Consider the following 13,245-nt stretch of genomic DNA (forward strand, 5'->3'; position numbering starts at 1 on the left):
TTGTAGAATAATGTGAATGGAACATTAATTAGTTCTATTATTGTTTAATTTATTTAACATATTGATGTAAAGTACACTAATATTCAAATTTTGGTGTTGATAAGATTTGTAAATGCTTTTGAAGGGAGGATTGTTGTCTGTTTTGAATGTCTTCCACTCGTGAATAAACTTCTTCCCTGTAAAATTTTGGAATTGTTTGATGGAATTGGTCAAATTGTTTGGAAATTAATGTAGTACTCTTCCCTGATTGATGGCAGCAACAACTGCTTCTCTTTTTTTTTTTTTTTTTTTCAAAATGTTAAGACGTTATAGAATTTTAAGGACCAGATATTTTTTTTATTATGTCCTGATACAGAAAACCATGGAATTCAATAGGGTGTCCTAATTTTTTCACATGACTGTATGTATAGCTTTCTTTGTCACTTTTGATCAATTTAATGCAACCTTGCTCAAAAAAATCTTACTGGCTTACTGGCTAAGTTACCCCATTTTTTTACTTTTTTGAATCACTAATTTAAATAATAAAATGACATCGTCAGAGACAAAAAAATTAAATGACTACCAAATGACATGATAGATACAGTATAGGCATTATCTATATCTTATCATTCAGGTCCAGCAGTTATTCACAATGCGTCTTTTCTGCTATTGCTCACATTCACAATATGCTTTAAGAACTACTGTGAGAAGCTCAAGGGAAGCAAAAGAGACTTCATCTGCCAATTTTGATCTTAAGTGGTGTTTCTTTAGAAAAATAATCACTTACTATTTGATCTCTTATTTTTTTTTCAATTTTGTTTCTACTGTTTGTTATTTTCACCTTTTTTCAAGTATGTCTCTCTGGAAAAAAACGCCCCCGAATTCTAGTTCTTTTCCTCATTTTTTTTTTTTAATGACAGTTAACAACATAGTTGAAAGTCTGAGGTTCCGTGTATATATATGAGATTTGTGGAAGGATATCGTTCTCAAACAAAGGAAGTTCTTTTTCAGGAACACAATGCAGACAGGCACACTCAGGCTAAATAAATGATCACGGGGCTATTTTTAATCTGAAGTGTACAGTAAATGCAGTAATCCTCCAAGCAGGAGCTGAGAAAAGCCTAAATCCAGTGGCACATCAGAGAATACTCCTCATCTCTGCTCTATCTCTCCCCCTCTCTCGTTGTGTCATCATTCTCATTTTAAATTAGGGATGGTGTTTTTATTCCCTCTTGTGTAAGCGCTGAATGTAAATTCCATTACAAATACCAGTACCACACAAATCGCAAAAGAACAATTGAAGTTAATTGATTAAATATTAAAAGACAGTTAAAATGTCATTGCTGTGGAGCAACCATCGTCAGAGTCAGATTGGGAAATTTGCTAAAAACTCACTTCTTGATAGCATTGTTGGTTTGCACATGCATTGTTTAGGACCCAATTCACTAAAATAATCTAAATATGTCTACTGTTATGCTTTTTTTTAATAATTTGTTTAATTGGGAATCACCTGCTTTTAATAGACCCTAATAGCACAAGGTGAAATCTATAGGCCTTATATACATATGTGCACTGAAAAGAATGACACTCACTTTATTTAAACACAACACAGTACTATTTTAGAATGCATTTAAAATGGATTGCAGGTGGTTTGTGAACAAAAAAGTGGTGCAATGTTTTTAACACTTACCCCTGACCGTTCCTTTGTGGCTGTTGCACCTTCTTTATAGAGTTTGTTGTATTTTTGTGTAAGATTCAACCTTTACTAATGAAATCTAATAGCGCATAATGGCATGCTGTTAATCATCAGCTGAAGGTTGGTTTTACAAGGTTAACTATGGCAGGGAGAGTGTATTCTCATGTGGGCTCAGGTCCTGGGGTATTTATCAATGTCAGTTAAGGGCAAGCGGCACACTCCATTGAAACTGCGGCAGCATCCGTAAGTGGAAAAGTTACAAAGGTCTTTGCAACTGTTCATGGACTTTTTGTAAAACTTGTGAGAAGCTGTGCTAAGTTTTTGCATTTGATTGTTAATGTTTTTCTGTTTTTATTTTAGTAATTTAGCATCATCGTACAGTAACAATTGCTTATAGTCATGAATCTCTAAATGGTGCAGGCTGATAGGTTCTTTAAATAGGTCCCTGATTCTTCTGATGAGACTGTTGCTCAACATTGCTGTAAGCTGGTCCTGCTGTGAGCTATCAGAGTTCCTCCTAAACCCTCCACTTCCCCCAGCTCCACCTGTCTAGATCTACAAAAGGATTTATGTATGCCTAAGTTCTATATATAAAGATTTACCATATATATGAGAAAGGTAGAAAAAATAGAACAGTAGGCTGTAGAAGTCTAATTTTGTTCATTCCCTCATCATTTCATGATTCACAAATTTTCACTGCCTTGTGGCCTGCAAATCATAGAATACTGTTGTGCAGGAGAGAGGAGTATAGGCATGGGAGATGCACAGGCATTTGATGTTAGGCACAGCAGAGCAAATGACTAAATAAATAGACCCATTTATTTCTCCTAGTAGAGATACAGCAATCTTTTGTTTGTTGTTGGAAATCAGGGCAGAGAAGAAGAAAACTTATAAGTTGCAGCAGAACAGGACGACCTATTTACGCCTTTGCAGTGTGCTAGGAAAAATGCATTGAACATGTTGTACTTACTGTAAATGTGGTTGTCTGTAAATGTTTTTCCTTGCAGTCAGAAATTGCAGAACTATACAGGGTTCAATGTGACAGATGGGACATGTGGACAAAAATATATATGTGTGAACAGAACAGATGCTGCATTAGGGTGTAACTAGTCATGCAGATATAAATTCGTCAAATTCAAATCTCTTGAAAATCAACCTCAGATGACATTTTGAGTTCGAAGTGATCACATTATTATTTGTAAATGAATGATAAATTGGCATTCCAGCCATGCTAAAATACATTGCTTCAAGCTGAAATTACTCTGTAGGACAATCTTTTATTATTGAATTTATGTATGGGTCACAGGCTTGATGGGGCTTCTTTAATGTTCTATTTTTATATAGTTAATCATTTATATTAACTGTGATGGAATTTAAAAGTAAGTAAGTTCAATAAGAAATGAATACTTTTATTCAGCAAGGATGCGTCTATAATGTTACAAAAGACTTCTGTCTTTATTTATATATATATATATATATATATATATAAAAAAAACAAAATGCTGGCTTAAATACAACTGGGTTAAATCTGGATATTAACCCAGTTTCTGGGTTTGTCCATATTTTACCCAACGCTGGGATGTATTTAACCCAGCAATTTTTTTTTTTTTTAAGAGTATACAAATAGTTGTGACGAGTGGGGCGGGGCCGAGGGATGTGGGAACACGAGTGAGGCCGGTGGAGTGATTGGGAAATCCGCTACACCTGCGACCCACCACCGGTCTTGAATCCCACAGAGGAGATGGAAGGATATAAAACTGGAGCGACGACAGTGAAGGACGAGAGAGGACCAGGCCTGGGCTTTTAGTTGTGTGTTGATTTTTATTTTGTGCGCATCAGTCGTCCGTGAGGGGCTGGTGCGCTGTTTTGTGTTTATTTTGTAATTAAAGTTTCATTTGATTGTCCGCCGGTTCCCGCCTCCTTCTTCCGGATGAATACGAAGGTTTTGATCATTACAGTGGTGCCGAAACCCAGGAGAAGGAGGGACGCGCTGCTGAAGATCCCTCGCCGCTGTGGTGAATCCGCGGTGCCATCGAGCTGGCAAGGAGGATGCCGCCGTGGACTGGAGCGAATTGCTGGGGACGGGTGAGCTCGCTGCCGACCGCCCACGATAACGAGGGACGGCTGCCGTCCGTGAGGGAGCGGAGGAGTCGGCGCCGTTCGCCAGGGGGCCGGAGCCTGCTGCCTCCGTGAAGGTATCCGGAGGAGCAGGGAACGGGGGACTCCTGCCGGCTGCCCAAAACCGGAGGAGCCGTCGCCGTCCACCGGGCGGCGGAGGAGTGTCGTGCCGTCCGCCGAGGGCCGTCCAGTGCCACCGCCAGGCACCGCGGAGGAGATCGCCCAGCTGGTGGAGGGCCGAGCAGCAGTGCGTCTGGGAACCGGAATTTTTTTTTTTTTTCTCTCTCCCCTCTCTCATCTCTGTCGCTCCTCCTTGCATCTCCTTTTCTCTCGCCTCGCCTGTCCTACCCCCAGGTTCCCGCAGGTCCCCGTGAGCGGTCCCCCCGGAGGGAGGGGTGGGGGAGTAGAGCGCAGTCTCAGGAGTACCCCCCGGCCTGCGAGGGGCGATGGGGGTATGTGACGAGTGGGGCGGGGCCGAGGGACATGGGAGCGAGGCCGGTGGAGTGATTGGAGATGAGCTACACCTGTTCGACCCGCCGGTCTCGAGGCCCACGGAGGAGATGGAAGGATATAAAACTGGAGCGACGACAGTGACGGACGACAGAGGACCAGGCCTGGGCTTTTAGTTGTGTTTTGGTTTTTATTTGCGCGCACCAGTCGTCCGTGAGGGGCTGGTGCGCTGTTTTGTGTTTATTTTTTTATTAAAGTTTCATTGTGATTGTCCGCCGGTTCCCGCCTCCTTCTTGCCGAAGATTACAAAGGTTGTAAATCATTACAATAGTGTTCTTTTATTAATAATTTTTACTGAAATAATCAGCAGCAAAAATGGTTTTCAACATTGATAATTATTTGAACAATTATTATTAATAATTGAGAAGCAGTAATAATTGAGCATTAGGGGTGTAACGATTCACTCGTTTTCTCGAAGCATCGATTACAAACCCTGTCGATTCATATGCATCGATCTTGAAACATGATTTTTGAATCGTGAATCGCCGATCTTGGACAGTAATCGATTCAAAATGCTAAGAATCGAATGAATCGCGATTTCTATAGCGATTCAATGCTTTCAAAATGTATACACATTAAATTACTACACGCACGAATTAATGGAGACCTTGAAGAGTGTTCGTGAATCGTGCCTCTTATCTGTCCTTCACGTGCGCCACTGTTTACCGCCTGAGACTGTCACAGGATTGCGCTCGCGCTCCGTTCGTCTCTGACGCAGCTGACGTGTGATCTATAGGACTCATGGCCAGTAATGCTAACGTGAAGTAGTTTTACTTTTCTGTAGTTTGTCAATGGCTCTCTGCATTTTACTGACGGAGTTACCGGAGCCGTCGACAGCTGTATTTATTGCATGGACGGAGCAGAAATGTAAGTGTCTAAATCATACACACAGATCCATTGAATGATAAATGTTTTTAAACAATGCGGATGAACCGAATATACGAAGGAAACTTTTAAAATTAACAACAGCATTAACAACGACCTTGAAATAAGAGCGCGAGATTTATCTGATAATATGCACGAAAGTAGTGTTTGTTTCATTAGCAAACAGACATCTGGTGCGTTTTCTCTCAGAATCATTCGCTGATGGAGAGGAAAAGTTAAATAGAGATGAAGACGTTTTCACACTGAAAGAGAAGCGATCTCGCTCTCATAGACGTGCCAGGCTATATCTGCAGCTAAACTGAATAAAAGCAGAATGAACTGATGAAACTAAAAAAAAACCACAAACAATTTATGAATGATGCAGTGCTAATTGACATTTATTACAGTACAGAAACTATAAAGTATATTTTCTACCTTATTCTGTGCAGAAAATTTAAATAATTGCTAATTAAATGTAGCCTAGTATATAAAACAATCATAAAATTGCCATTAGGAAAAAAATATATATTACAAATGATTTATTATTGTCCAGCAGTGTATTTGATTTATTACAGCTAATTAAAAGTAATTAAAAAAGAAGATAATTCCTTGTAAAAAAAAAAAAAAATAATAATAATAATTATAATTATTATTATTATTATTATTATTATTATATAGGCTACATACATAAAATGATTGTATTTTACATTTCTGTCACTTCTGAAATTATGGCTACGCCCCTGGTGTGACAAAATGTTAGCTTATACATAATACTCTTTAAGCTCTTTTTTAAAAACTTGGCTTACATACATTTTTACGTATGCCATGTGGCATCATTAAACTAGCATTTAACAATGGACAAAAGTTTTTTTTTTTTTTTTTTTAACCTATGGTTCTCTAACCATAAATGCTACTGTAATTTGCCCCCTGACTAAGCATTTAAAGAATTTAGTAGAAGCATTTAAATTATCCCGTGAATGCACTTAAAGAATGCAGAATCGAATCGTTATAATCGAATCGAATCGAATTGAATTGTGAATCGAATCGAATTGAATCGTTCTAAATTTGCAAAAATCGTTATTGAATCGAATCGAAAACCTATGAATCGTAATCGAATCGAATCGCTGCCTTGCCAAAGATTCACAGCCCTATTGAGCATCAAATCAGCATATTATTTTTCTACTAAAAGGATTTAGCTGAGAATTCACATTTTATGTATATATAGATATATATATAATTAATTTAAATGGTAATATTTAACAATATTACTGTTTTCACTGTATTTTCAATAAAATAAATGCAACATTAGTGAACCTTCAAAAACATTAAAAAATTTGTAGGTTACATGAGTATTTTAAACTAATTGCACTGATTCATGTTCCATTCACATTTAGTGCACTATCCACTGCTGCAGTCTCATATCCAATCAAATGAAGAACAGAACTCCAATAATCTAACTTCAGAGTCTGTGAGCATTGCCTCAGGTCATTTGCCGAAACAGAAGTCGTGCATGTCAGAGACATCATAGAACCCTTCCAGTCGTCCAATCAGAGCACAATCTTGGCTGTACTTCAAAGGGAAGAGCTGTCAATTTTTGGTGGAGATGCAAAAGCTCAGGGTTATGTTAGGCAAGGAGGAGAATCTGGTGTTGAGGCAGGCGAGGGTTGTGCTCTGGTTCAATAACACTGGTAAGAACTCATTATGAATGCATAAGTAGCCTCCAGCTTCTGTTTCTCCTGAGCTTTCCAGGATTCCTGGCGCTCCATTTTTCTCTCTCTTCCTCTCCACTCTCTCCAAACACCATTCTCATAGCTCCTCGACTGTGATGTATTTGAATCCGATCTATCGTTTCGACTAACGCTGAGAAAAACTGATGTGGAATAGAGAAGGGAAAAGATCTAATGTCATCTTTTTCCCCCTTTAATGTGCTATACATCACATCAAGGCAAGGTTGCATTGAAAAACATCTGGTTCTTTTGTTAGTGGTTCAAGTATTTTATGAAAGCAGTCTTGATGCCCTGAATCCAAACTACAGGGATGCAGGTTTTGCATCGAGAGCCCAGCAGCATGAGCAGATCTCATTGTTTCAGAATTTCCTTGCACAGAGAGACTGAGAATGGAGCGGGTCCGCGGTACAGTTCTCCTGCTGTCACATTCAGCCTGTGATAATTAATCAGAGAGGAAAGAATGAATCAAAAGGACGGGAAAGGGGAATGACTCATTTGCAGTGTTTTTTTTATTTTTTTTATTGTAATTCTCAGCTCTTGTTCAGTCTGGCTGAGATCACGTTGTTAAAGGGCATCCATTGAAATTGTGATACAGTGATATTATTCTAGTTTCAGACATCCAGGTTCACGGTTGACAGAATAATTTTCAGCACAAGAAATGCAATAGACCATTTTTTATACAATTAAGAGTGCATGATCTAAAATTACATGTAAAACCCCTTACAAAAATATTATTATTATGTGGTGATGGTGCTGAATGGTTGCCATATTTATATACCAATCTAGCTTCTCAAGAATATTATGATCCTACCAAAAGTGTATTTACTTTAATCCAACACTATCAAGAAATACCATGGTACTACCATATTTTTACATGGTTTTAAGGTGTTTTTATAAGTACCTCGGAGTATCTTTTAAATAGCCAATTTTAAAAGTACCATATTATTACATTCCCTTACAAAAATTTGTCATTATTTTTTATATAGTAAAACTGTAGGATCCATGTTTTTTTGGCGTATTGATTTCTATTTGTATAACCACATTTTTACCATGTTACTATGGTTTAACTACAGTAACAATGGTTTATTGGTTTTATTTGTGGTAAAATCATGGTTAATTTTCTTAAGTGTTGGTATTGCCAGCTTCAGTGAAAGTTAACGTGCCTAGCATTTTCGATTCGTACATTACACGTCACATCCTGATGTCACGTGTCTTTACAGGACCTTTACGGGTTGTGTGTGAATGCACGCATATATTCCGGGAAATCACTGGCATTATGAAAGGGGCAAAATCTAGTGACCCGGGAACAATTCCTGGGACACATTACCCGTGTATTTTCAGGAATCACTGTATGAAAGGGGCTTTATTTGCATGGTACTCCACATTAATTTCAGCAAATCACTATGATAAATGTTTAAATCCATGGAACTGGAACAATGGAACTGTAAAAAAAAAAAAAAAAGTCACAGTATTATTATTTTTTTTTTTATAAGGGTAACATCGATAAAATACAAGCTATTGCCATGGTACGTCTAATGTTTTGTCTGTACTGTACAGTAAATCAATTTTATTCCGTTTTGTTCTATGATGTTGATGGCCGTAGAGCAGTACCCTTTGGCTAGTTGTAGAGATGTTTGTTTGTGTGTGTGTGTGTGTTGTTGTGTGTCTAAATATGTACCTGTCTCTTTGCAGCATGTCAGCACTCCTTGGCAAATTGAAGGAAAATTCCTGACCTTGATTTGCAACAAAACAAAAAAAAAGGGCGGCTTTATCGTTCAGCTGAACATCCAGAGCTACCTCCCTCTTCCCCCTTTTTCAACAACAGCGTCGTATGCGGCTGTTTAGGATGGAGAGCCTGTGTACGCTGCTTTGACAGCTTGTCAGGCTACCTCATGATAATGAATTTCAAATGCTAGATATGCTCTCTGTAGCCAAGCAGCCAGTGTGTTCTTGGACTGTTTGTGCTCTAACAGGGTGATCTACGGGAGCTCATGTTGTGTGTGTGTGTGTGTGTGTGTGTGTGTGTGTGTGTGTGTGTGTGTGTGTGTGTGTGTGTGTGTGTGTGTGAGTGGATGCTTAATTTAAGCTGTAACACACAGTGATTCATACATACAATTTTTATTATGGCAAATTCATACTCATACCACTATCTGAATGTCAAAGATGTCACATGCCAGGTAAATCGTGATGCATATCGTACTTTGCTTTTGGCTCTTCATTTTTCTCTTTGTCTTTTCTCTCTTCTCCTTGTCTTTCTCTTCTAAAGGTCAGATGAGCATCTCTGAGATACTGAATGCTGGGATAGCATCTCTGCTATCGATTCACCACTGTAACCACCATTTTGTGTTTTCTTTCTCTTCCTCTTTTTCCATCTTGCACTCTTGTGTTTTATTCTCTTTTCCATCTGGACTCTTTTTTGTACATATCAGTTCATTCATTTGTTTCTACACATGTGCTTTATTATGTTCTTCTCCTTATTTTTATTCTCCCTTAGTATGTACTTCCCAATTATTTTCCATCTCTCTCCAGAGGATGGTTTTATTGCTCAGAGGTTGTTCTTTCATAGTTCTTGAGACTTAAATGGGGTTCTCAGATATGTTTAAATTAAGTGTCAACATTACACGTCACATCATCTAAGATGTTTCACATAAAATTCTTCTTTAGGAGAATAAGAAGCAAATTGTTGACAGTTGGAATATAGAGCTATAATGTGGCGTAATTTTAATATAAAATATAATCTTATTTTAATATTAAATATAATATACTACTAATTAATAATATTAATTGTAGTAATTGTTGATGAGAAATGTTTGTGATGTTTGTCTTAAAATATCTACTGACCAAAGGTTTTAGCATCTTGGCAAGACTGAGTGCATCTTCTGTTTATACATAAATCTGATTAATAAGTGGGACATTGTTGAGATATTTTCTGATCCACTAGAGTAGTGAGAATAATGTTCTTTTTCTCAGTTGGAAAGTCTTCTTTTGCTCTGCATTTATTTTAATTGGGCTTTTAATGCTAATAGGCAACTTTTTTATTGCTTAATACATATAAAATAATGACATTAAAGGGATTGTTCACCCAAAAATGAAAATTTGATGTTTATCTGCTTACCCCAGGGCATCCAAGATGTAGGTGACTTTGTTTCTTCAATAGAATGCAAACGAAGGTTTTTAACACAAACCGTTGCAGTATTTCAGTCTTATAATGTAAGTGGATGGGAATCATGACTAAAACATACCAAAAAAAAAAAAACATAGACAAACAAAACCAATTAAACCCTGTGGCTTGTGACGATACATTGATGTATAAAAGACACAAAACGATAGGTCTGTGCAAGAAACTGAACAGTATTTATATCGTATTTTACCTCTGATTCACGCAGTGTCCAAACTGTTCGAACTCTCCTATGCACGTCCTCCTGAGCATGTTCTCGAGCATGTTCTTCTTCTTCTTGCTTTATGGCGGATTGCAGACTTATAAGTGCATTATCACCACTTATCTCTCAAATGTACCGTTGACACTCCTAATTCAGATTGTAGATAGAGTCTAAATTTGTGTATGTTTTTTATTTATTTATTTTTATTTGTTTTAGTGGTGATTCCCATCCACTTACATTATAAGATTGACTGCAACAGTTTGTGTTAAAACTCTTTTTTTGCATTCTACTGAAGAAACAAAGTCACCAACATCTTGGATTCCCTGGGGGTAAGCAGATTAACATCAAATTTTCATTTTTGAGTGAATTATCCCTTTAAGGGTTTCTACTTGATGTTAGAACATGGCAGAGTTTTTCTCTCATTCAGGAGGTCATAATTCATAATAAGGGTGTTCAGTAGTGTTCAGTTCTGGGCTTTATGCAGACCGATCAAGTTCTTCCACTCTAGACTCTATATGGACCTCACTGTGTCATGGGACTGAAAGGGCCCCTGTTTTGTCTACACTGGAATTAGGGAGTCTAGCCAAACCCATTAATTAGAGGGAATGTTCACATACTTTTGGCCAAGTATTGTATTAAAGATATCTTATTTACAACAATCCTCCACTCCCTTATTATCAGCAATCTCCTCTGCAATTTCTCAATATTACTTTTCTGTATGTTGTTTTTGTGTTCCTCTCTCATTTATTTTCTCCCTTCTGTGTTTTTCTTTGCAGCCTCTCTGGAGAGTTCACCATAACTTGAGGGTTCCAGGAGGTCCTCCAATCCTTAACCATCTTCTCAGACGTCCACAACACACACTAGACTGCGGTCTTCCTTCAGTCTACTTCTCAAAAACTCTCCTAAAGCAAATCTAGACCCTCCCTCATCAAAACAATCCTAAAAAGGACCCAAGTGATCTTCAGTAGCTCTTTACAGCATATCAGTTCCAAACACCAAGAATCGCCTGGACTACTGATGTTCCCTTTTGGACAATGTGAAAGACTTGCTGCTGAATTATCTTGTTTTTTGTATGTAATCCTGAAGTGTAGCACTTTAACCTCTTTCTTCCTGCCAGTGTTCAGCACACAGCCTGTTAGCATATCTGACTAGCATGATGTTCTATGACACACCCTGGACTTCCTGCAACAGTACAGAAGAAGAGTATCTATCTATCTATCTATCTATCTATCTATCTATCTATCTATCTATCTATCTATCTATCTATCTATCTATCTATCTATCTATCTATCTATCTATCATTAGCTAGATACCTATCTGGCTAACTAGCTATCTAAATGGGTAGCCGTTTAGCTAATTAGCTATCTGTAGCTAACTTGTCTGTCTATTTAGCTAGCTAGCTAGCTAATTAGCTCTCTGTATAGCAAACGTGTTTAGCTATGCAGCTTATTAGCTATCTAGACAAGAAAACAAGCTGTCTAGCTAGCTTTCTTCACCTGTTAACATTCTTATGAAATAGCAACATGTGGACTCCACCCTTTGCACGTCTAAATATTACTAGTCTTTTCCTCTCTCTTGTGTCTGCCGTCTCTTAGTGTAATGTAAACCGTCTGGTCGGCTTGCTTGGTTAGTCGTCTTTTTTGTCTTTTTATGTCCCCGAGCTTAAATTCCTTCACCATCCATCAAAAGCAAGATCTTGTTATTATGTATCCCGTAGACTGAACTGCACTGTGACTGTGACCAGGTCTCTTAAAAAGACAAGCCCACCCTTCCACAGGGAGCTGCGTTCCACCCCAAATCCTTCTTTCGTTGCCGGACCAAATGCATTATACTGTCATCTCTTGATCCGGAGCCAAACTTGGGTTTCGACTCATGGAGGAATTCAATTAGAAGGCAGGATGAAGCAACTGAGCTCAGAGCTGTGAAACTGCAAAGAATCAGAAATGGGAGACGATACTACTTTCCTTTTTTTTGGTTATAAAGGCAGGAGAAAGAAGGGGAAAAATAGATGACATGTCTCTCTGAAGTCTCATCCTGCCATTGGGAGAGAAGGAGAAAGGAAGGGAATGTACTTTTAGGCATGGAACAGCATTATTTAAAAAAGTGTATAAACCAAACAGAGTGTTATTTTGGAGAAAAGAGGATGCAAGATGCCTGTCACTAAGAGCCTTGAACTTTCCATTCACTGTATCTTTTTGAATAGAAATCTTCACAAAGGCATCACTGTTAATATGACATGGCCATTCGCTGTTACCTTTTTAACTTGGAAGCACATGGAAGTACTGAAGCAAATGAACTGTCTTTGTACCCTTTGATCATTGTCACCTTTGTATCAAACCTCTGTTACTTACAAGAGCCTCAGGCGTCAACAAGGCTTCTCACAACAAAGAGACTTACCACAATTGTAGCATGACTCCGCAAATATTGCACACCTTCCACAAAGGCGCTGACATGGTTGCCGATAAAAGTCCATGACAGCGCAGACCCACCATTGATTAACCAGAGCAGCTCCGGTTGTTTTGAGGGCTACAGTAATAGGTTACATGCTGCCGATCGTGGCATCCGGCCATGCCTATGATGGAAGGTTTGCCTTACAAGATGCTTTAGATTGCAATGAGATCCAAAAATTGAGTGCTTTCGATTAGACCCTGTCGATTAGATCTCGTATTGGCTCTTGTCTGGCTCACAGGATGGAGTCAATACTGGGAATCTGGGGAAAAGCATGTTCCAATTAAAAACTAGCTACCATTTCATGCCTTTGTGGGGCCTTGGTGTTTTTTATAGCTTAGAGAGGGCTCAACGTCAGAGGCTTTTGATGACTGAGGGAACTTGTGGAGGGCTGAGAGGGTGAAAACCGAAATGGTCATTGGTTTTATAGCTGCTTAACTAGTATGGATCTCACTATATAGAGAATTTGTGGTTCCTTAGAGAGACATTTTTAAAAGGAAATCACATTTTGGCTCAAAATGGG

General features: G+C 38.4%; 1 protein-coding gene across 1 annotated transcript in view; it reads left to right on the forward strand.

Moving 5' to 3' along the window:
• Window positions 1-12,389, forward strand: part of samd12 (sterile alpha motif domain containing 12) — an 89,158-nt gene extending 76,769 nt beyond the window's left edge. Inside the window, exon 5 of the mRNA XM_059556212.1 lies at window positions 11,051-12,389. Within this exon, the coding sequence (XP_059412195.1) occupies window positions 11,051-11,073 (23 nt within the window). The 3' untranslated portion in view covers window positions 11,074-12,389. The remainder of the gene's footprint in view (window positions 1-11,050) is intronic.
• The last annotated feature ends 856 nt before the right edge of the window (window positions 12,390-13,245 follow it).

This window comes from Carassius carassius, chromosome 8 (assembly GCF_963082965.1).
Source record: "Carassius carassius chromosome 8, fCarCar2.1, whole genome shotgun sequence".
Taxonomy (NCBI): Eukaryota; Metazoa; Chordata; class Actinopteri; order Cypriniformes; family Cyprinidae; genus Carassius; species Carassius carassius.